The 22,608-nt window shown below is 41.1% G+C and overlaps 3 protein-coding genes across 4 annotated transcripts; 2 read left to right on the forward strand and 1 right to left on the reverse strand.

Moving 5' to 3' along the window:
• The first annotated feature begins 618 nt into the window (after positions 1–618).
• On the forward strand, positions 619–2,049 carry cart3 (cocaine- and amphetamine-regulated transcript 3). The gene is made up of 3 exons (XM_083759455.1): positions 619–806; positions 973–1,056; positions 1,630–2,049. The coding sequence occupies exons 1-3, from the start codon at positions 642–644 to the stop codon at positions 1,735–1,737; spliced, it is 357 nt and encodes a 118-aa protein (XP_083615581.1). The 5' UTR covers positions 619–641; the 3' UTR covers positions 1,738–2,049.
• A 4,850-nt stretch (positions 2,050–6,899) lies between these two features.
• Positions 6,900–11,924, reverse strand: cdkn2aip (CDKN2A interacting protein). Its single transcript, XM_083757926.1, has 4 exons — positions 11,642–11,924; positions 10,465–10,717; positions 9,779–9,900; positions 6,900–8,682 (listed from the first exon to the last, which is right to left on the reverse strand). The coding sequence occupies exons 2-4, from the start codon at positions 10,713–10,715 to the stop codon at positions 8,141–8,143; spliced, it is 915 nt and encodes a 304-aa protein (XP_083614052.1). The 5' UTR covers positions 10,716–10,717; positions 11,642–11,924; the 3' UTR covers positions 6,900–8,140.
• A 359-nt stretch (positions 11,925–12,283) lies between these two features.
• On the forward strand, positions 12,284–22,604 carry tubgcp4 (tubulin gamma complex component 4). 2 transcript variants are annotated; one of them, XM_083760082.1, is made up of 18 exons: positions 12,284–12,591; positions 13,586–13,714; positions 14,057–14,179; positions 14,555–14,608; positions 14,762–14,818; positions 14,956–15,035; positions 16,182–16,383; positions 16,603–16,768; positions 17,253–17,377; positions 18,476–18,526; positions 18,853–18,958; positions 19,344–19,451; positions 19,720–19,864; positions 20,305–20,482; positions 21,157–21,291; positions 21,383–21,499; positions 21,875–22,014; positions 22,409–22,604. In XM_083760082.1, exons 1-18 carry the CDS (start codon positions 12,514–12,516, stop codon positions 22,413–22,415), a joined length of 2,001 nt encoding a protein of 666 aa, XP_083616208.1. In that variant the 5' UTR covers positions 12,284–12,513; the 3' UTR covers positions 22,416–22,604. The 2 variants fall into 2 exon arrangements, with proteins under 2 accessions (XP_083616208.1, XP_083616209.1); XM_083760083.1 differs by lacking the exon at positions 21,383–21,499.
• The last annotated feature ends 4 nt before the right edge of the window (positions 22,605–22,608 follow it).

A 22,608-nucleotide genomic window follows, 5' to 3' on the forward strand; every position in this document is an offset into this window, starting at 1 on the left:
CATATAGGCTATACAGAAAACGAATTGCCTGTGTTCAGCCATAGTCATCTCTACAATGGCCACATACATTCATTTTCATCCTCAAATAGTTTATCTTCATTAAAAGTCGTTTATGAATTTGGGTTTAGGCCTAAATGTATTCACAGTTTAGGGTAAACCTTTATCTCTAAAAGTAGGAAACAGCAGCTGCATTTGGAAACAATCAAAGCATCTAATCAAAACAATTAACTCAACTGTTTGGTCATACCTGACCATCCCACAGCAACTTATGAATGTATAGGTCAGTTAGGTCTATAAGCATTACGGGAGTAAAAGTATTTTAAAAATACAAATAATAATAACATTCCATTTACTTTTGTAAAACATCGTGATTTTGTCACTACTGCACTGAAAATGTCGCCTTGTTGCAGCCTATATTTCAGTGCCAACAAGTTTTGGCAAATTTGCCCAGCAACTTCAGAATGACTCACCCACGACATCTGTTACGCAGGACAACAATCAATGGATAAGGTGGAGCAAGTAGTCAACGAGTAGCGAAGAGCAGTGAACAGTGAATCACATAAATAGGTGTTTGGAGAGTGTACTCCGAACATTTCTCAGACAGCGGGACTGCAGGAAGGAAGGCGAGGTGCGTCAGAACCATGGACAGCTCCAGAATGTGGGCGACAGTGGTTGTGTGCGCGGTGCTTCTGTCCGTCGTGCTTGGATCAGAGCTTTACGACTCCGAATCAGAACTAGATGTCGACTCCAGAGCCTTGCGAGACTTTTACCCCAAGGATCCAAATCTGACCAATGAAAAGGAGCTGGTAAGATCGTTTTTTCCAGGCATGGTAGGCTTACATCTGTGATTAACGCGACATAGTCCTATTTTTCTGATTATTACTGAGCAAAAATAACTTTTGTTGTTAGTTCATGCCTGCTACACATATTTGCGAATCAATTCTTTATATGTCTCGTTTATCTTTTCAACAGCTTGGAGCTCTCCAAGAAGTTCTTGAAAAGCTGCAGAAAAAACGACTACCACTATGGGAAAAGAAATTCGGGCAAGTTCCTACGGTAAATATTATAGCACTATTAACTATATGAGTCGATGTTATGTTACATTTACAGTAGGCTAACAGCTTTCAAGTTTTTATACCGGGGGAAATGTATTCATTCAATAATAGGCTACTCACTAAAAAGTATAACTAAATGCATGAATGCATAGGCTACTGTCGTTTTTAACTTTACTGGAGTATTTACAGTTTTCAGTATACTTCTACTCCACTAAAACAACTTTATTTACTATAGGCTACATTGTAGATTTTATGTGAGCTTGTAGATCTGCTATTTTCAAAAGATTGATTGACGGACTGATTGTTTGAAATCAAGTCAGTAAGTCAGCTACGAGGATAAAACCAGAAAAACTTGTTTACATGAAATTTCAATTCATCATAACAAGATGAAAAAATGTTTTGTAAATTTGAAAACTTCTGAAATGGGACATTCCTAATATGTACTTATAGTGCCAATACTGTTGTATAATTTTACGCAAGTACATTTTGAATTTGGGAATGTATAGCCTAAATAAATTGGAAAAAATAATCCACTGTTTAACAAATGTAGCATGTGTTGTCATCCTTCTATCAGTGTGACATCGGAGAGCAGTGCGCGATACGGAAGGGCTCGAGGATCGGAAAGAAGTGTGACTGTCCCCGGAGAGCATTCTGTAACTTCTTCCTGCTTAAATGCTTATGAGCTCAACATTATTAACAAGATCTGAATGTGTGGGAGCTGCATGGTTCGAAGGGAAGCGGTGGATACATTAGACAACGGTCATATATTATGTAATATTTATTATATTAATATTTTTTATTATACAACGATAATGCTTTATTGAGAAGCAACAGCTGTGGGGTGGCGCACTTTGAATGACTTTGTCTATGACTTTGTTGATTTGTGTTTTAACTGAATGTTTATGTATAATGACTTTAGTCACAATAAACACTATCACATCTTGTTTCGTAAAGCATTGGAGTGGCTGTGGTAGTTCCTATTAGTCCAAATGTTCCTCTTTAGTTGAAGTTCATTGACATGGTCTCCACTCTGGGTGGAACCCATCGGCCAAATAAAGGGGGGAACGGGTGGACAGCGCCCTCTGCTGTTTGTTTCCTTTGAACGTGTTGGTCTGATTCTAGCCTGACCCAGAGCGAGACATTTCTCGTCTAGAGGGGCGGGTCGCGCCTCAGAAATGCGCGCACCCTGATTGGATCTCATCGATCTGTCCGTCACCCCCGGCCCCTCCTCTCCCCCCTAGTGCAGCGCTACGTCACATCATTTAGAGCGACGCCCACCCGGAAGGGTTGACTCCCACTTTTAGACTTGTTCAGCCCACGGCTTTTTCCAGGCTTTCATCTTTCGCGCAGACGAAATGAAAGCCTGGCTATCGAGGCTAGTCTGATTCTAATTCACCCTTTGTCAAGTCATATGTTTGTTTTGAGTTTTTTTCAAAAATATATGTTTTAGCAAATTCAATAAAGGTGGAGCAGAATATAGTTAATTGGCTATAGCAGTGGTTTTCAACATTTTTCATGTCAAGGTCCATTATTGTCTCCACCAGGCCGAAGGCATGGGGAGAGAGTATGTTTTGCACTCCGTCCGTGTATGTGTGTGTGTGAGCCTGTGTGTCCGTCCGTCCCTGTACAGCTAATCTCCGGCACCATTAACCCGGTCGATGCCACATTTTGCACACACACTCCCTGGATGCCAACGATGAACCTCTGTCCCAAATTTTCCAGAACGGCCTGTTATAGTATTGGAGTTTGGAAGCGCTTGTTGATTAATCACTCAACAGCCCTGCCGTACCACCTGTTTTGAATTTGCACATAATGCAGGAGGAAGCAGGATGTTGTGTTACTTAAAGGGAGCGCGTCCAAACTTCAACACTTTGACACAGGAATTTCTTGACATAAAGTAGCACATAACATGTCTATGGTGGATTTTTATGAAACAAACACTTTGCCGATAGAAAGAGCATCATTCAATCTTTTCGTACAGCTGCAATTTTAGTGAGTTTGACATCATTTGATACAATTAGATAGGACTTTGTCTGTTTAGATGTATGGGCAGTCATTGGCAAATTGAGGCTATTCAAACATGAGTATTCTGAACATTTTGAGCATCTCAGGAAATCTGTCGCACACAGTTTAGAAGATAGAGCCATGTTTGAAGTAGCTGTCTGGTGTGGTCATTTCCGGGTATTTCGCTACGGATAGAGAATGTTTCAGTTCCCACGTTGTTCGCAGCTGTCATATTAGCCAAGAACAGTTGAGATATTCTCCGCTAAATGAAGCGCATGCATATCTTAGCCAGGTCATAGAGTAGAAATCTTTCACAGACTTTCCTACTAGGCTAAGGAATATATCCCACCCTTTTCACATTGTCCTGTTATAGCACCACCAACAGGTGGATTTTTGCAAACACATTTTAGGTATAAATAAAATGCCTCATCAAATTGCCATGAAGAAATGGCACCCTTTTCACATTGGCCTATAGCGCCACCAGGAGGCCACAACCTGACCTGCCATGGTGGAGACCTGTGCCCCGAGGGGCACTTGTTCTTGTTTATTCTGCATTTAAGTTAAATTTGAATGACACCTCTCAGACCAAAAACTTCTTACAAGTCCAAACTCATTTTTCGCTCTCAATTAAGAGTTAAAGATCTACCAACTCTCCAAGTCTCCATCATTTAACTTTAACTATTGGAAGGACGACCTGGAACCCCCTCAAGGACCACTGGTGGTCCCGGGACCAAACACTTGGCTAGCATTATAAATCAGTTTAACCACCTTAACCCTATACATTGGCTTAAAAATAGCCGATCTACAAGTTCACAACGTGTTGCGATGCAAAGTGCTGTGAGCTTGTATATCTGCTGTTTTTTTATTTATTTAATCTGGCACACACTTATTCAGATGGGGGTCCCCAGGGGTACCTGAAAAAGAAGAGTATAGTCAACACAAACTTGACTATACAACAGGTGTCAAAATCATGGATAATTATGTGCTTTGGATCTAATCATTTAAAATGCAGGTTGACTCTCTCTCTGTGTATGTGTGTGTGGAGAGAGAGAGAGAGAGAGAGAGAGAGAGAGAGAGAGAGAGAGAGGGAGACTGGATGGTAAGACTATTATTTGCAATAATAAAAACGTTTGTTAAACACAATAGTTGTATTGTTGTTGTATAATGTATCCAGTCTGCATGGTCTCCATTTAGATTTAATCTCTGCTCCATCGTGTCCCTAATCTTTGATTAATGCAGACACACACAAAAACAAGCTCAAAACAAACGCCAGCAACCCACTTTCCTTTCTGATGTATTACACCAAGGAATACTAATACCAATCCAATGCATAGCTGGAAGGGCACGTGCAACAACATGTAATGTAACACAAAATGTAGCCTACTTAAGGTACAAAGATGTTTACAAATCTTTTGATAATAGCAGATCTACAAGCTCACAATGTGTTACATCGCAACGCATTGTGAGCTTGTAGATCAGCTGAAATGTATATAGGGCTGAAGTGGTTGTAACAATAATCAAAATCTACAAAGTAATTATTAATTAAAGGTTTTTAAATAAATGTAGTGGAAATACTCAAGTAAAGTACAAATACCTCAAAGTACAGTACTTAAGTAAATGTACTTAGTTACTTTCCACCACTGACTGTAAGTGACTTGTGCACTGCAGTGAGTCACTCCACACTCGCTCACTGCTCTTATTACAGCAGTTCAACTCTAATTGTGTTTTGGGTCAAGCAAAGTAGTTTTCAAAGTATCAAATCAATAAAGCAGCAATTACAATTCTCTAAAAGACTTTTAGTGCATGATCTGTCACCAATGCCCTTGAGTTATTATTTGGAGTCTATCCATATCAAGTGAGCCAGAGACTGGAACCCCACTACATATTGTATATAGATAGAGAGAGAGAGAGAGAGAGAGAGAGAGAGAGAGAGAGAGAAAGATGAAGCAGGGACCCCCTATTGTAAACACACAATCCACGTTATGTCTTGCAAAAACCTGCAGGCTAGGATTGTACTACTGTGCATATCTTTTGTGTTTGGTGTTCATGTGGGTGTCACTGTCTGCATATGGGCATGTGCATGAGTGCTCAAGTGCACGCGCGCGTGTGTGTGTGCAATTAGTGTCTGTATGATTAAGAGACATGGACTATAGGGGCATGGAGATAGAATAGAACAAATGAAAACAAATGGAGATCATGTGAAATAAATGAAGATAAAACACTGTCTGGGAGACAAGTGACACCTCGGGTGTCTGAGGATCAAAAGAGTGTGAGACAGAAAGTGAGACAGATGAGACAGAGAAAGTTCTACATTGTCCATTTGTACACTCAATGCCCAACTGAAATGTGATCGAACTTCCTCACTCTGGAGGCCTCAGGGCCGAAACGTCCAATGTTTGTTGCTGCTGGTGGAAAACTTGAAATAATAAAACAGGAATCCTATTGGATATAAAGTGAGTGCTGGTATTCTTTTCTGACTTTTAATAATTAAGTGACAACCCCTTGCATAATGTTTAATTACGAAATGTGCGGTCCAGAGGCGAGGCGAAAAGGTTAAAAGAAAGTAAAAACATTATGCAATTAGCTGATTTACAAGCTCATAACAAGCCGTGATGCAAAGCCATGTGAGCTTGTAGATCTACCGTTTTTTTCACGACGCTGTTGTATGACCAAGTAGCAGTATGTTATCTGCTATGGTGTTGATCCACTGACAACTGGAGAGTACATTGTGCTTCAATATGTTGACAAGCTTCATGGAGATGCTAATTTTCCTTTCCAGCTCAATTTGGCACCTGCCCTTCAGAGCCAAAACTACTAGTAACTGGTGTACCGACCATGGTATTACTGTGCTTAACTGACCAGCCAACTGGCCTGACCTGAACCCCACAGAGAATCTAGGTTGTATTGTGAAGAGGAAGGTGTGAGACATAAGACTGAACAATACAAATTAATTTACGGCTGTTATCAAAGCAAACCTGGGCTTCCATAACACCTCAACAGTGCCACAGACTGATCACCTCCATGCCACACCCCATTTATGAAATAATTTGTTTAAAAGTATCCCAGACCAAGTATTAACTGCATACATTAATATACTTTTCAGATTGTCGACATTTCTCGTTTAAAGATTTTTTTTTGTGGTTTCGTAAAATATTCTAATTCATTGATAGGATTTTTTGATTTTCATGAGCTGTACAACTATACACAACTAATTGAGAATATATGAAAGTTTCACTTTTTGAATTATATTACGGAAGAAAATGAACTTTTACTAAATATTCTAATTCATTGAGATGGACCTGTATATTCAAAGATTTGAGGCACATTCTCCCGATTTATAAAAAATTGCAGATCTACAAGCTTGTAGCGCAGAATTCGGTGCAGCGCTATGAGCTTGTAGATCTGCTATTTTTCAATAGCTAAAGTATAACATGACGCTTAAAAGACCAAAAGGGGTTCCCATCCAGAATGGGTTAACTGCACAAAACCACAAAACAAAACATATTTTCCGTACACTACATTTCGTACTGTAACTCTAATTGTACCAACAATTGCTAATGAGATGCAATGTTGACCTGCTAATGCCCCATCAACGGTTGATGGTTGTGTGGAATAGGGGGAAAGGTGCCCTTTTTCCCACTGAATTGGCCATATTTCCAAAAGGAATTTCCAGTGTCCCAGATATGCAGACATTGGCGAAATAATTCTCCAAAGACTATTACTTGAGAAGAACAAAAAGTACTCCTTAGTTATACAGTACATACTCCTTACAGTTTATATCATGAGCTTGTCATGAATTTGATTTATTTAAGCAAATTATTAAAACATCCACTACTTTAAATTATCTTTATTTACGAAAATATATAGAAACAGGACCAAGAATGCAAACATACAATATCAGGATCAGTGTGGCTTTCTTCAATGCAATAGCTCACTTCACAATCATTCACTTTAGTCATCCCTGAATAACAATAGTCATACACACACACAAAACACGTCGCCTATGAACTGTGTTGAAGGGAACAATCTAAATTAGGATAACCCTACATCTTTGACATTCTATGGAACCAAGCGGTTTTTATTCAAAGACGATCTTTAAAACAAAAGACAGAGGTTGCAGTACTTCTTACTATGTCTAAGGAATTACAAAAAAGGGCATATCTGTGAAGTACACCTCCATGTCACTCTGCAAAGCATATGCTGAATTTAAACACGCAGCTGGGACTTTCAAACTCACTAGAAGATTCCACTGAATTTGAAAGGATGAATTAATACTTTAACACTTTTGATGGAGGACATAAACACCCTCAGTGTGTCATCAATTTATTATGATGTATAGGATGATACAGCAGCCCATTTGTCACGAGAACAGGACTTTAATTTAATTTCATATTAATTAAATTACCTGTTGTTAGACTCAAGCTCTAAATGAAATCAGTTGAGAATGGTCTGACGAAAGTAGATAAGATTGAATCCTACAAAATTACCCTTAACATGGCCTAATGGCCAAATCAGAACATTGCACAGCAGAGATTTAAATGAAGCAATAACAGATTTGATGTTACGAATTCATGACGCTCAAAGCAAAGCCATCAGCATGTGGCTCCATCATCTGTGATCACACGGCTAAGAGCCCATTCTGTATCGTTGTCCTAACAAACACACCACCTCTACATGTTGCAATGGGCTAGGGATGAGACGATATGCAAATTACAGGTAATTTACGAGTGGCAAAATTAGTTGCGATTAAGGATATTTTCATGATAATCAAAATGGCACGTTTGTTTACTACTTGAACACCCAGCATCCTATTCTGGGGAGGAACGTTCGCCAAGCTTATAGATGTGATATTTTTGGCGAATCGATTTGTGTGAAGTGAAATAAGAGCGTACCAAATGTTTAAGTGGTACCAAATTCGCAGCTCAACAAAAGCAAATTCCTAGTGTGTGACGGGGGATAATTTCACTTTAAATTAAAATCTCCACGATACGATTTTTTGTGGGTGATTTTTTAATAATGATAAACAATAATAACGATTATCGTCCCATCCCTACTGAGGTTTCCTTTCCGGGTCCTTGTTGCTACAACGACGCGCCTACCGGATGCTCAACCTGGAACGGGTAACTGAGAGCCGGGGGAAAGCCCTGAGTCCTTGGCTGCTCGTCCAGTAACATCACGTCCTCCACGTCTTTCCCTTTGAACCGCCGCCTGCAGATCTTTACGATCACCTTCCGCCCCTGGAAAGCCTTCAAGGCTTCCTTGGAGGCCATGGCTCTGGCAGCTGGCTCGTCGCGCCCGTACCCCGTACCCAGGTAGACAGTCTGACAGCGCAGCTCACACACCTGGCCCTCCTTCTGCGTGCGGCCCGCGGGTAAGTCCGGAATGTCCTTCAGCGGCACGATCACACAGCTGAGACTCTGCTTGAAGGACTCCACGCAGCTGCGGAGGATCTCAAAATGGTCCAGGTTGGGCCCGAAGCCACCGGCCGACACCAGCTTCCAGGCCACGGCCTTGTATAGGCGGTTGAAGAACGGCTGATGCTCGGCCGCGGCCTGCGGGGGCGGTCCTGATTTCAGAATGACTGTCCCGGTAGTCTTTTTTACACAGTGGTCAGTGTCAGCCCCTGTAAATGGCAATGCAATAGCCGGTAAAGTGGGTGTTTCTGCTTTACAGCAAACCATTTAAAGGGAAAGCACATCGAAAATAAATGATGGGTTGTGTTTTTCAACCCTTTTCATATCAAGGTCCATTATTTCTTCAGCATTTGAGCCACGGACCACCGGTTCATGAGACATATCCTCTCAGACCCAAGACTTATTAGAAGATAATTAGAATATTTTGTTATCATTGGATACGATTTTGTCCACAATTCCATGCTATATTGATGTGGTACCATTAGGATACGATTTTGTCCACAATACCATGCTATATTGATGTGGTACCATTAGGAGAGTCAGAGTGCCTCATTAATGCCAGTGTATTTCTTTTTTTTACCGGTAAATTAATCACTGTGGAGCAGAGCTATGTGCGGACTTCTATCTTTTAAATTGTATCTACCTATTGTCCAGCACCAGTGAGGATGTGCACAACCCACCTGTTTTTAAACCAGCTGGCGGTTCAATCTGTGGCCCTGGACAACCGGGTCTACATATATGCCTATATGGGCACGGGCTGCACACGCAGGTCCGACACACCAAAGGTCCGACATGCGGAAACAGCAGTCGGAATAGTGGTTGAACAATTGCTGTTGATTTCCGGTTTCGTCATCATAACGTGACGGCCTCGTCATCAGGTCCGCGACAAAGCCGCAGTTTCTTTTTAACTATTAAAATACGGCGTATTAAACACATAAAACAAATAGCGGGTTTAGCGTATTAAGCAGAGTTGATCGTTTGATTAAACACTTTAAAGCCCTCAAAGTGTTAATATATTAGCGCTCCTCACTTCACACGGGTGTGATTTTTAACTCTATGGTGTGCATTCAGCACTTTCAGTGACTTTTGTGTCATAGCTCCTTTGGAGTGCACTACAAACCTGTAATTGATATTTACAGAAGTGACCTTTTGTCTATTCTACATATATCTATATACCTGTATAATTATTATCTGCTTAGGCCTAAGGTTTCATGTGGACATACATTTGATTAGGGGGAAGCACTCCAGCGTTGTAGTCATCCGTAATACGGTATTTATTTGTTGTTAAAATTGAAAATCCATTACCAGCCGCAGCACCCCTCTTTCCTTTGGCGATGATTTCATCTCTTGTTGTTCGAACTGGAACATCACAGATAACTATTCCTTCACCCATCTCCTTGATCTTGTCCATTACTGGCATTGGGTATCTGAGGAATTAAGAAAACACCAAACCGCTATAACTACTGTACATCCGTCCATACCTGTAATTGGTTTTACACTACACCAGTGGTTTTCAATTTCAACCCTTTTCATATCACAGTTCATTATATGAGATTTATTCTCTCAGACCCAAGATTTAAGAATATTTTGTTATCACTCGATAAGATTTTGTCCAGAATTCTATGCTGTATTGATGTGGTACCATAGGAGAGATAACAGGCAAACGATCAAAACGACAATTTTTCATTCTCTAATTGTGTAGTCTCTACACAATTAGAGAATGAAGAATTGTCATTTTCTACACTGTAGACGTCTTACAGACGTTTTAACTCTTGAGTGTAAAATGAAACTGGTGGAGCCTTACGGGACCATTTGGTTTCATTTTACCCTCTCAAGAGTTAAATCTGTATCTCTATCTAGTAAGGGTCCATTTGGTTACCAACTTTCCATAATTTAGCTGGGGACCACCAGGAAGTGACCTCCTCAAGGACCACTGGGTTGAGAACCACTGTACTACATGATTTATTGCATGTTCCGCCAATAAACTGTACCTGCAGCCGAGGAAAATGTGATTGGCCCAAACCATGGACAGAGACAACAATCTGTCAAGATCCGGACTGGGGACACCTCTCTCCAAGGTGGGGAAAGCTTCCATGTTTCGCAGGATGAACTCTCTCCTGGCACACCACTGCTTGTTGGTTTCACAGATACCCCGGAAAGAGTCCACCCATGGGACCAGTTCAGGGTTCTGACGCAGGAACTCTGTAACGATGTTCTCAACAGCACCGCTCTCCTCCGCCATCACTATAGTCAACACACAAGTGGTGGAAAATGTGTTGGATTAAGTAGTAGAAGTAAAAGTATCATTACTGTAATGTAGATCCACTGTTACAATTAAGTAGCAGTAGTACAAAAGGTATTGATACAAACATGTACTTGAAGTACCAACATTAGGAAGTAGCCTACTCATTGTGCAGAATGTCCCATTTCACAACTTGTTTTTTTCAAATGTATAAAAATATTTTGTGGCCGAAATGTAAATATGGCTTAAGTAAGTTGTTTGGTAACGACCAAAATCAAAATAAAGTTTTCAAATAATTTTAGTGGAGTAAAAGTACAACATTTGCCTCTGAGATCATGTGAGATGTACTGGAGTAGAAGTAAAAGACTACAGTAAAGTAAAAAAGAAAATACCTCACGGTACCACTGCAGTCAACACACGATGATATGAATTATTACAACACTGTATATTATAGCTCTATATAATATGGTATATGTAATCTAGAAATAAAGTTTTGTCTGACATGCGGCCTTCCGTTAGTCTAATAAGTCTATCAACCACTAAAGCTCAACTCACATTTATATTAAAAAGGGAGATGCGCATATGTTGCGCTATGCTCCAAATGGTTAGTTAAACGTGGTATAAAAGTTTTCGCTTTGAACTTTGTTTACACGTTTCAGACGCGATACAAGGTTCAAGGTAGACGTTAAAGAGATTTATTGTTTATTTTCAACGCTGTTAGCAAGCATATGGTTTTACCCAGAGAGCCGAACCTTGACAACAAACCAGCACACTTTTAACAAGTTGTCGCCGCTAGCTACACAAACACACTTTGTAACAGCGAAATTAAGTCATAAAAGTATATTATGATTTAGTTCACGATACAAAACACACACATATTGTTATCAATGGTTATGTAGACATAGTTTAGCGTCTGACACACTAACCTTTGCAAGGTATTTCCGTTGCAAACTGTAGCTAGCTAGTAGCTAACGTTAGCTACATGACCCAATGACTGGAGGCTGCCTAGTTGGAACTACACTTCCCAAACACACACACGCTAAATGTGGCTAATGGCTATAGCTTCTTCTTCTAGTCCGTACATATAAATCGGTTCTCAAAATGTAATAAACGACTTTAAATAGAGAATATAACTCTGTTATGTTTATGGTTATATCATTGTTGTTATGTCAGCGACAATAACAACATTCTCTCAACTGATATAGTGAGAGTGAGTCTGACACTCTGAGTGACCCGGCCCCGCCCGCCCCTCAATGCTTTCATTCAGTGTTGCCAGGTTTAATATTTTGCGAGAGAAACAAGCAATCAGGGGCCCGTTTCACGAAACGGCACTTTGAACGGGCATAACTCTTGTCTCGTCTGTCTGTATGTGGGGTACGAACTATGGGTACGAACAGCTGCAATACCAATGGGTGACCCAAAGTGGCACTGTTGAGCAGTAACTGCAGCCAGGTGTTGTTGAGCACTTTACAGGAAAAACATGCCCAACGTTACTTGTAATAAACCGACATGGCAACACTTCTGCTTCGATTGCAGCAGACGTCATCACACTGCGACGATACGCGCGGTTTGTTGTTCTGATTATACAGTTATATATAAGGTTCTGAACTGATCTGATCTATGTATCTGATGGATGAATGAATGTCCAAACCAGATCTATAGCAGTTTGTTGTTGTTCTGATCTGATGTATGAATGAATGTCCAAACCAGTTCAGTTTGTTGTGGTTCTGAGTGATCTGATGGGTGAATGAATGTCCAAACCAGATCTATAGCAGTTTCAGCATAACGGCAATCAACGATGATTCATGAGCTTTTGTTGGCATTAAGCGGATACCCTGGGACTATATTCACATGGAACAAGCGAACAGGCTTACAGGTGACGCACGCACTCTCTCTCTCTCTCACTCTCACACTGTCTCTCACACACACACACACACACACACACACACACACACACACACACACACACACAGTTTTATTTTGCTGGGGGGGGGGGGGGGGGCAAACATCTGGGAAACATCTGGGAACCTCCAGTACTAGTTGGACTCCTAATGTGCCATTCATAGTGTCATAGACAGTAAATCAGTGTCAGATATACAGAGAACCTAGCCTAAGATTTAGACTCTCGTAGAGGTATTTTTGAGTGGTGCAACCACTCTCTTACGGAGCTATGTGTGTGGGTGGCTGGGTATGAGCATGAAAACAGCATGGCCGTTTTTCACCTGTGCGCAACCTAACAAACACACATGCACATATTAACTGTATATACTGTACAGGAAGCGGGGCGGCACGCCGGAACCGGGCCGGCACCCTGGGTGCGTTCCTGTGGGTCTGGAACTTCCGTCCCCCCGTCCCCCCCCCCCCCACACACACACACACACACAGAGTTGCACCACTCACTTCACACGGGTGTGAGAACCTGGAGACTTGACAGTCAGTAATTGGACCGTCTTAATGATCAAAATATAAGATAGTGACTATGGTGTGTAAAAGAAAATCTCAAATGTACATACATTTCATATCTGGAATACATTCAATGTGTGTAATGTCACAGCCATTCTAGGGCTAACTTAATAGTATCCCTAACCACATGGGTTTATTGCAATTATTATAACTGACACATATCCCTTCTTCTTCCACAGGTATCAATATTACTGACACGTAGCCCTTCTTCTTCCACAGGTATCAACATTACTGACACGTAGCCCTTCTTCCACAGGTATCATTATTACTGACACGTAGCCCTTCTTCTTCCACAGGTATCAATATAACTGACACATATCCCTTCTTCTTCCACAGGTATCAATATTACTGACACGTAGCCCTTCCACAGGTATCAATATTACTGACACATAGCCCTTCTTCCACAGGTATCCCAAGAACTGCCCTTTCTTCACCCCAGTGAGACCAATGTACTGAACCGCCTCTGTAAACTGGGAAGCGATTACCTTCGCTTTACAGAGTTCATAGAGCAACACACAGGCCATGTCCACCAGCAAGTAAGTAACCCCAGAGTTGGGAGGGGAAAAAAAGTATGACTGTATTTATTTTAAATGTTCCTTTTTTGTTTGAGTGTATAAGCAGTGGCTAATTCACAGAATGAGTACTCTTCTGCAGGCTTTGCATTTCACTGAGTGGATTTTTCTGTGTCTAGATGATGGCCATGAACTGGGAAAAGGGAAATGAAAGAAGTTGACAATTTGCAGTACAGTCAAAAAATAAACAAAAAACAATAACAAGATTGAGAATTAAGATGGATTTAGGTGTTTTTGATAGGGAATGCAAATAAATGAAATGAAAAGGTGTATTTGCCCCTCAAATTAACTTAACTTTTTTTCTAGGAGCATCACACAAACCAGTCTAGTCAGGCTGGACTTAATGGGATTTACCTGCGAGCTTTCTGCACTGGTCTGGATTCCATGCTCCAGCCATACCGACAAGCTCTGCTGGACCTTGAACAGGAGGTAAGATATTTATGACATGGTAACTTGGTGTTTATGGCAGTGGTTTACGAATATTTCCATGTCAAGGAAGGTTCCCCCAAATTGATATGTATTTAGCAGCAGACCCTCATCTTGAAGATATTTTGTGCCAGGGACCTCCATAAGATGAGATTTCTGTCAAATGTTTTGGAAATTATTCAAAATCTTTCAAAAATGAAAAAGTTTAAAGGCTCATCTACAAGCACACTGTGATGCGTTGTGAGGATTGTAGAGTGGCTATTTTTGAATATTTCTTTTGGCTATTTTTGAATATTTTTTAATAGTAATCAAATTGAAATTGTAATGCCTATTACATAACATACGATAATCTTACAACAAAACATTGCCTTTTTTCAGTTCCTCTGCGACCCACACCTGACAATATCCCACGTGAATTATGTACTGGATCAGGTAACAAATCTTTTAATTAATTACTAGTGTTAACTAGTGTTAATTACAAGTGGATACAAAAAAATCGGTTGGAAAAACCTCCACTGGGATCTAAAAAGATTTATTGAATTTGAAACCGATCAATTTGACTAAAACACATTTTATTCTTTGAAGTTCCAGCTGCTCTTTCCCTCTGTGATGGTGGTCGTAGAGACAATCAAATCCCAGAAGGTAAGCATTGTTGAGATGGACTCTTCCCCCGAATCCCCGTTCTACACATTTCACTGTTCATTGGTGGGATAAATATTACCGGGTATGTATTTTGAGGGAAAAGTGCATCTGCTCTTTGTCATGTCTGTCGTAATCAGATCCATGGCTGTCAGATCCTGGAGACGGTGTACAAACACAGTTGTGGAGGCCTTCCCCCTGTGCGCATGGCTTTGGAGAAGTAAGTCACCTTACCGTGGCGGGGGTCTACTTAGCATTAGTTAGTTTAACATTAGAGGTGAAACGATGAATCTATTGACAATCATTAAAGTAATTGAATAATCGGTTTAGTGATGTATCATGCTGGAATGTCCAATGCACTTGTCCAATGCTGATAGCACTTTTTATTTTTATTTTTTACTTTATTGAGTAAATCACATGTACAATTCTTTGTAGCAAATACATTTTCTTTTCATATTTGTATATTCATATACATGTTTCATGTCACTGTTGTTAGCTGACTTTGACCCATTTTTTCCCCTTTTTGCCGATAGCACTTGCCCTAGCCTCGACGACCTTACAGGCATATGCAACGGCTCAACTTATGCAACTTAAATAGCATTTTATGTAGACATCGATATTCCACTGTTAGGTTCTTGATTCTTGATGACTATGCAACTTAAATAGCATTTTATGTAGACATCGATATTCCACTGTTAGGTTCTTGATTCTTGATGACTATGCAACTTAAATAGCATTTTATGTAGACATAGTTTAATTATCAATATTCCACTGTTAGGTTCTTAGCTTAAGTATGATTTTTTGTATTGTATTTGATGTATTACCAACCATGATTTAGTTCTTAAAGTTTCAATGTGTCTTTGTGTTCAGATGACGTGATGGGCATTTACCATCATTTTGTGTTTTAATCCCTTAGTTTACCTTTATTTTAAATCGCGCACACTCAAATCTGTGCACAATCATGATAACATATGAATCTGTTGGCACAATCAATAGATGCACAGATTTGAGTGGGCGGTGCTTCCCTTAATGTTTTCTTCATTATACTTTTGTGACTCCAGCACCTCACTTAACTTTACATTTAGATCACATAGATAAACATATGACAGGTTAACCTTTTTAGGACGGTCGGGAACCCCTTTTGGTGTTTTAACCTTTCAATCCAGTTTTTGCTATGTACAGTTGAGTATATAGCAACATATAATAGGCCTACATGTTTTCTTTTGTAATGTTGAATATATATTTTTCAGAAAAAAGGTCAGGATTTAGAAGGCATTTAAAGAATCTGCCTCAGGTCTAAAAAATGGGTTAAATAATCATTACTTACAGGTAGGCCTACTTTCTATGTATTGTTTGTCCACTGCAGAGTCCTGGCCGTCTGCCATGGTGTGATGTACAAGCAGCTAGCTGCGTGGATGCTGCACGGCCTGCTTCTGGACCAGAGTGAGGAGTTCTTCATCAAGCAGGGTCCCAGTGCAGGAGGCACTGCTAACAACCCAGAGGAGGAGGAGGAGGACCTGGGGATAGGAGGGCTGAGCGGGAAACAGCTCAGGGAACTGCAGGACCTGGTGAGAGAGATCACTGTTGATGTTGTTGACTAAAACCGTGACGAAAAATGGCCGTCGAGTTCGACAACCTTTTTCTTTCCGCAGACAAACTAAATAAAAACCAGGTGGTCCCCAGCTAAATGATGTAGAGTTAGATATTTAACTCTTGGGAGTTTAAGAAGAAATCTCAAAAGAAAATCTCATCAAATGGTGGTCCACTATATTATGACTTTTGTGCAGAGGCTGATTGAGGAGGAGAACATGCTGGCTCCCTCCCTGCAGCAGTTCTCCCTGCGAACAGAGATGCTGCCGTCATACATCCCCGTCCGCGTAGCAGAGAAGATCCTTTTTGTGGGAGAGTCCGTCCAGATGTTTGAGAACCACAACCACAGTCCGTCCAGAGCTGGTAGGGTCCAAGGCGTTTATTGTCCTGTGATTGCAATACAGCGCTACACCACTTGTCACTTCAGGAAAAAAGTACATGTTAAATATGTAAATGAATGTTTAGAAAATTTGTTTAACTACAATAATATAATGTATACGCATACACACACACATTTCTTTTTTAAACCTATCGCATTCCACGGGGGGAACTTCAGTTTTCAGCTTCACCAAGCTGAATGCTGCCCACAGAGGAGCAGTTATGGGTTTAAGCGTCTTGCTCAGCGGCATTTCGACACAATATTTAGAGCTGGAATCGAGTAATAGGCGGGCTCACTAACCATTCAGCTATGGCTGGCTGATATACTGTATGTAGGTACATGCAAATAAATACATCAGTCCCAATAAGTGGTCACAGTAATGCACATCATGTGCCAGATATTTGCTATGATCCGTATTACTTTGAGTCAATGTAACAATGCATCTTTCTGTGGTTAACACTACCCAAGGCTCCATACTGAAGCACCAGGAGGACTTGTTTGCTGCCGAGCTGCACAGACTGAAACAGCAGCCCTTATTCAGCCTGGTGGACTTTGAGAATCTGATCGATGGCATCAGGAGCACCGTGGCAGAGGTGAGAGCATAAAGCAGTGTTTCCCAACCTGTGTGTCGCGGAGCTTTGGTGCTCCGTTTGATGTGTCCAAGTGCTCCGCGTAATTTGACCGAAATTAAGTTATAGTGTTACTTTCTGTCAAATCAGGCGGAACACTAACTCTCCCCCGAAGGCTTCTTATAGTTGCGTCGTTGTTGTCACACGTCCATTAGACGTGCGATAACATCAACACGGAACAATAGACTAACGACCCTCGGCCATTGAAATGTTAATGCTTAGATGCATGCAGAAGAGGCTACATATCGCTCCCTCCAGAAAGACTGGAGCGCGCAGAGCGCAGCCACATGCATGTAGACAGCAAACACATACAGAGTCCTACATGTCCCGACCTAGCCCAAACATTTAGATTCTCGTAGTCCCGACCCAAACACGTAAAGTAAACGTGACGTTGTTGTGATTAAACATAATGTGCCACGAAAAATAGCTGTCCATAGATGTCCAAACATGATCGCCTCGTTCGGCCAACAAAATATATCTCCCTCCCTCCACAGAAGCGCAGTGATTTATTCTTCGTCGTACACGTGTTATGCTTGCATGCTGAATCTGCTGATCTAGAAGCTCACAACGCGTTGCGGACGCAACGCGTTGTGAGCTTGTCGATCAGCTATTTTCAGCACGTGAAAATAAGCAGGCTGTGAGAACTGAGACCCTGCACAATAAAAGCATGCAGCTTTCACAAGTTGGCCCATAATAAAGACAAGGAAAAGGATTAGGTGGCATTTCACATTGCATATGAGCAATTTTTTTAAACTGAGGCACTGTCTCTGTCCTTTTCATTCTCGTTATTTGATGAGTGCTGTCATGTGTGTTTTTATTTTATTATATTACTTTTACGTATATATTTACTTTTACTATAATATATATATTTTAATATATATGTATATTATATACACCCCCCCCCCCCCTAGGTGTTCCCCGAGATTTTTAGGCTATGAAAAGTGTTCCCTGGGACAAAAAAGGTTGGGAAACACTGGCATAAAGGACTAGTTCTGTTCATTGTCTCCATGTTGGTATGCTCAAACCTAAGCTGTAATAATGCTGTAATCCATTAATTTGCAGCATCTGTGGACATTGATGGTGGAGGAGTCAGATCTATTGGGACAGCTAAAGGTTTGAACCAGAGTTCTTATACTGTAGATTTACTTTGGCACTTGATTTCAGTTTAGTTAGTTTGTTTTACAAGTAGTTTTAGGAATTGACTAGTTTTGGGTTAATTTAAGTTTTAAAAGAATTATGAGACATAAATAGCAGGCAGCCCCTGTTCAGTCTGGTGGACTTTGAGAATGTTTTTGTGAAAAAGGTTGGATGAAACGATGCATTTCTTTCTCCCCTTTTTAGTTTTAGTGTTGGTTTGTACTGGAAATAAAGTATTGGGATTGTACCATTTTGTATTTTATGAATAATTTGTTTAGATTGAACCTCCTTCTTTCTTGCAGATAATTAAGGACTTTTACTTACTGGGTCGTGGCGAACTCTACCAGGTGTTTATTGACCATGCTCAGCACATGCTGAAGACCCCACCGACAGCTGTCACAGAACACGGTAGCCTACATTTAGTCATGCTTTTCCTCATTGGTTCCCACAGAAGATTTGGGTTTGCTTGGGATAAATCAAGCAAATACGTTTTTTTTAGCAAACAGATGCCTATAATATTCACACGTTTTGTTCAACAAGATTTTCTCCACAATGGCACAAAGGAAGGAACACAATTATTTCAACCACATGCTAAAATGTGAGCTTTAATGAGCCACACAGATAAAAATTCTATGGGGTAAAAAAAACACTGGCTATCTGATGAGGGAAGATATGGCCCTAACTCATTTCTAGGTTTCAGGACTGAAACCGAATACATTATCACTGTATTCGTTCACCGGTAACGATGACATTTTGTATGAGAAATGCCTTCACTGCGTTTTGTTTTCTACAGATGTAAACGTGGCGTTTCAGCAGGCTGCTCATAAGGTGTTACTGGACGATGACAACCTGCTGCCTCTGCTGCACCTGACTATAGACTACCAAGGCAAAGAGAGTAAAGGTTGGTTAACCGGACTATAGACTCACCAATGCAACTCCTTACAACTGCCATTGGGAATAATGGTTGCAAGTAGTTGCATGTTGCAAGGAGTTGCATGGCGACCCTCTGGTGTGGTTAGGGCTTAAAGTTGATGTGTTCAGTTCGGTTCTTCCAGGAGCTAAATTGACAATATTTAACCATGAGCCTAAATTATACTTCTTTGCTTGGACGTATGTTAATTTTGGCGACAGACTAGTTGTGGTCACAGTGGTTATGCATGTATTCTCAGAGTCAACGGGCACCAGAGATGGAGCCACGCCTCCACAGGACACGTCCCCCCGTGAGGTCCCTCCTACGGGCTGGGCTGCTCTAGGCTTGGCCTACAAGGTCCAATGGCCTCTCCACATCCTCTTCACTCCTGCTGTTCTGGAGAAGTTAGCATTCACATTCTATTTCATCTCTTTGGAAATTGATTTTATATATTTATTTTTGATATTGATTTAGTTTTAAAGTCATAGTACTTGTCATGACTGTTTTTACACTTTGTTGCATGCTGAAAATATCTACAAGCTCAACACGTTGCAGCACAACGCATCGTGAGCTTGTAGATCTATTTTCAGAGCGCTGAATCTGAGCGTAATCAAACATAAAATGACATGTCTTTTAGTTCTACTGGATCTCTTCTCTACTAGTCCCTCCCTAACATTTTAGTCTAGTTTTTATTTGTCGACGCTATTGTCAATTTATCTAGTCTTAGTTATAGTCATGGTTTGTCAGTGAAATAAAAGGTAGTCGAACATTTATCGCCATAGCGTTAGTCAAATAAATGAACACCGCTCTGTTCCATTTGCTTACCTCCTGCTCTCCTGCTCAGGTACAACGTGGTGTTCAGGTATCTGGTCAGTGTGCGGAGGGTGCAGTCAGAGCTGCAGCACTGCTGGGCGCTGCAAATGCAGAGGAAACATCTCAAGTCCAACCAGACGGATGCTGTTAAATGGAGACTGCGCAACCACATGGCTTTCCTGGTGGACAACCTGCAGTACTACTTACAGGTAACCATAGGAGCACACACCGGATATACATACTTGGCGTTGTGAGTGCTGGTGACTTAACAGCCTACATTAGTATCATCAGTAACACAATGTATGTGCAAAGAGATTCTAGATTAGAACAATTCTGTGATTCTTTTAGGATCACCACTAGATGGCGCATCACTCCAAGATGGTGGCAGTGCTTTCTATGTAACACCTCAAGTAAACATGCATGTCCCGCACACAGATGCACACTGACATTCAGAATGAACATAATTATTAATTTCTGCTTTGATCAGTTCATACATGAGTAAATCAATACATGAATCTCAGAATCTCTTTGGTATGTGCATAGACCCCATTATGGGTAGTCCTGGGCCGTGGAGACCACTTCCTTCTGGTCTGTTTTGCATCCAGTCACCCCTCAAACTCAAAGTCACCAGAGCTTCCCCGTATTCCCGTAAGCGTAAGGAGATAATCTTTTGCTGTATCGTCATTTTTTATGTTTGCTGTTCAATCTGTGGAGAAGTGGGGTCGGGGAAACCCCTTTAACAAAAAAAATGTACAAGAGAACAAAAGTGAACAGGTCCTACACCTGTTCACTTTTGGTGTAGTTAAGTGCCTGAATTTCTGAAGTGGACCCTTTGAGACTGAAGCACTAACCAGCCCAATATATATTATTTTGTGTGCCCCAGGTGGATGTGCTGGAATCTCAGTTTTCTCAACTGCTTCAGCAGATCAATTCCACCAGAGACTTTGAGAGCATCAGACTCGCTCACGATCATTTCCTGAGCAACCTGCTAGCCCAGTCCTTCATTCTGCTGAAGCCGGTTAGCATCACAATCCCATTTCAGATTTAGACAGATCTGATATAGTTTTGCCTCCAAGTAATGCATTCAAAATCCTCCCGTCCCCACCCAGGTATTCCATTGTCTAAATGAGATCCTAGAGCTGTGCCACAACTTCTGCTCGCTGGTCAGTCTAAACGTGGCTCCATTAGATGAGAGGGGTACAGCACAACTGGATATCCTGGTGAAGGTGAGGTTGCATTGCTGGTTCACTGGCTATCTTATCCTGATGAAGGCAACACTCTGGTTCTCAAAATCGTCATGTGAACGTCAGGAGGACTAAGTAAAATCCAATTAAGATATGGTTTACTGCACAATTTCATTTGCCATGAAAAAGATTAGTCAAATGTGTGTGCATGTGTGGAAATGTAAATCGATTTAACACAGTCACCGGATAGTTACTGACTCATAATGTAAACCTGTTATTATTGCTGTAATCTCACCAATGCTCTGAAATTATGAATGTGCAATCTTTAATCACATCTCACAATTTAGCACGTCACACCTGACGATTCCACAAATACTTTCTCGAATGCCAACCGTGTATGATGTGTTCACCATTCAGGGTTTCAGCCGCCAGTCCTTCCTGCTCTTCAAAATCCTGTCTGGTGTTCGCAACCACCAGATCAACTCTGACCTGGCCCAGCTGCTGCTCAGGCTGGACTACAACAAGTACTACACCCAGTCAGGAGGTACTCTGGGCAGGTAGGTGGTACTGCAACAAGTATTACACACATTCAGGAGGTACTCTGGGCAGGTAGGTGGTACTGCAACAAGTATTACACACATTCAGGAGGTACTCTGGGCAGGTAGGTGGTACTGCAACAAGTATTACACACATTCAGGAGGTACTCTGGGCAGGTAGGTGGTACTGCAACAAGTATTACACACATTCAGGAGGTACTCTGGGCAGGTAGGTGGTACTGCAACAAGTATTACACACATTCAGGAGGTACTCTGGGCAGGTAGGTGGTACTGCAACAAGTATTACACACATTCAGGTGGTGGAATCCACACACCCCGTAGCCAAAAGGAAAGCTCTCTGTATGTTTTAAATGTGCCCAACTGACAAACATAATCTACCTTTGCTTCATTTCAGCTTTTAAACACCAGTGGATGAAGAGCTCAAACATGCTGTAATTCTGTCAGTGGACGTCATCCTATGATTTTGTCATCAAGATTTCCTGTAACAGTATAAGAATGTCATTCCTAAATCAATTCTCATGTATAAAGTGTATATATTCAAGCCTTGCTCTGTGTGTGCCCTTTTCTACAAGACTAAAATAAACATTGAAATGA

This window comes from Protomyctophum parallelum (genome assembly GCF_964188405.1).
Source record: "Protomyctophum parallelum genome assembly, chromosome: 2".
Lineage (NCBI taxonomy): Eukaryota > Metazoa > Chordata > Actinopteri > Myctophiformes > Myctophidae > Protomyctophum > Protomyctophum parallelum.

Excerpts from the sequence above, each read along its gene's own strand:
- cart3 (XM_083759455.1), top strand. The coding sequence starts at position 642 with ATGGACAGCTCCAGAATGTGGGCGACAGTGGTTGTGTGCGCGGTGCTT. Across the intron at positions 807-972 it reads TGACCAATGAAAAGGAGCTG|CTTGGAGCTCTCCAAGAAGT; the intron begins GTAAGATCGTTT and ends TCTTTTCAACAG. Across the intron at positions 1,057-1,629 it reads AATTCGGGCAAGTTCCTACG|TGTGACATCGGAGAGCAGTG; the intron begins GTAAATATTATA and ends TCCTTCTATCAG.
- cdkn2aip (XM_083757926.1), bottom strand. The coding sequence starts at position 10,715 with ATGGCGGAGGAGAGCGGTGCTGTTGAGAACATCGTTACAGAGTTCCTG. Across the intron at positions 9,901-10,464 it reads CACATTTTCCTCGGCTGCAG|ATACCCAATGCCAGTAATGG; the intron begins GTACAGTTTATT and ends TTAATTCCTCAG. Across the intron at positions 8,683-9,778 it reads AAAGAGGGGTGCTGCGGCTG|GGGCTGACACTGACCACTGT; the intron begins GTAATGGATTTT and ends TGCCATTTACAG.
- tubgcp4 (XM_083760082.1), top strand. The coding sequence starts at position 12,514 with ATGATTCATGAGCTTTTGTTGGCATTAAGCGGATACCCTGGGACTATA. Across the intron at positions 14,609-14,761 it reads TGAATTATGTACTGGATCAG|TTCCAGCTGCTCTTTCCCTC; the intron begins GTAACAAATCTT and ends TATTCTTTGAAG. Across the intron at positions 18,527-18,852 it reads ATCTATTGGGACAGCTAAAG|ATAATTAAGGACTTTTACTT; the intron begins GTTTGAACCAGA and ends TCTTTCTTGCAG.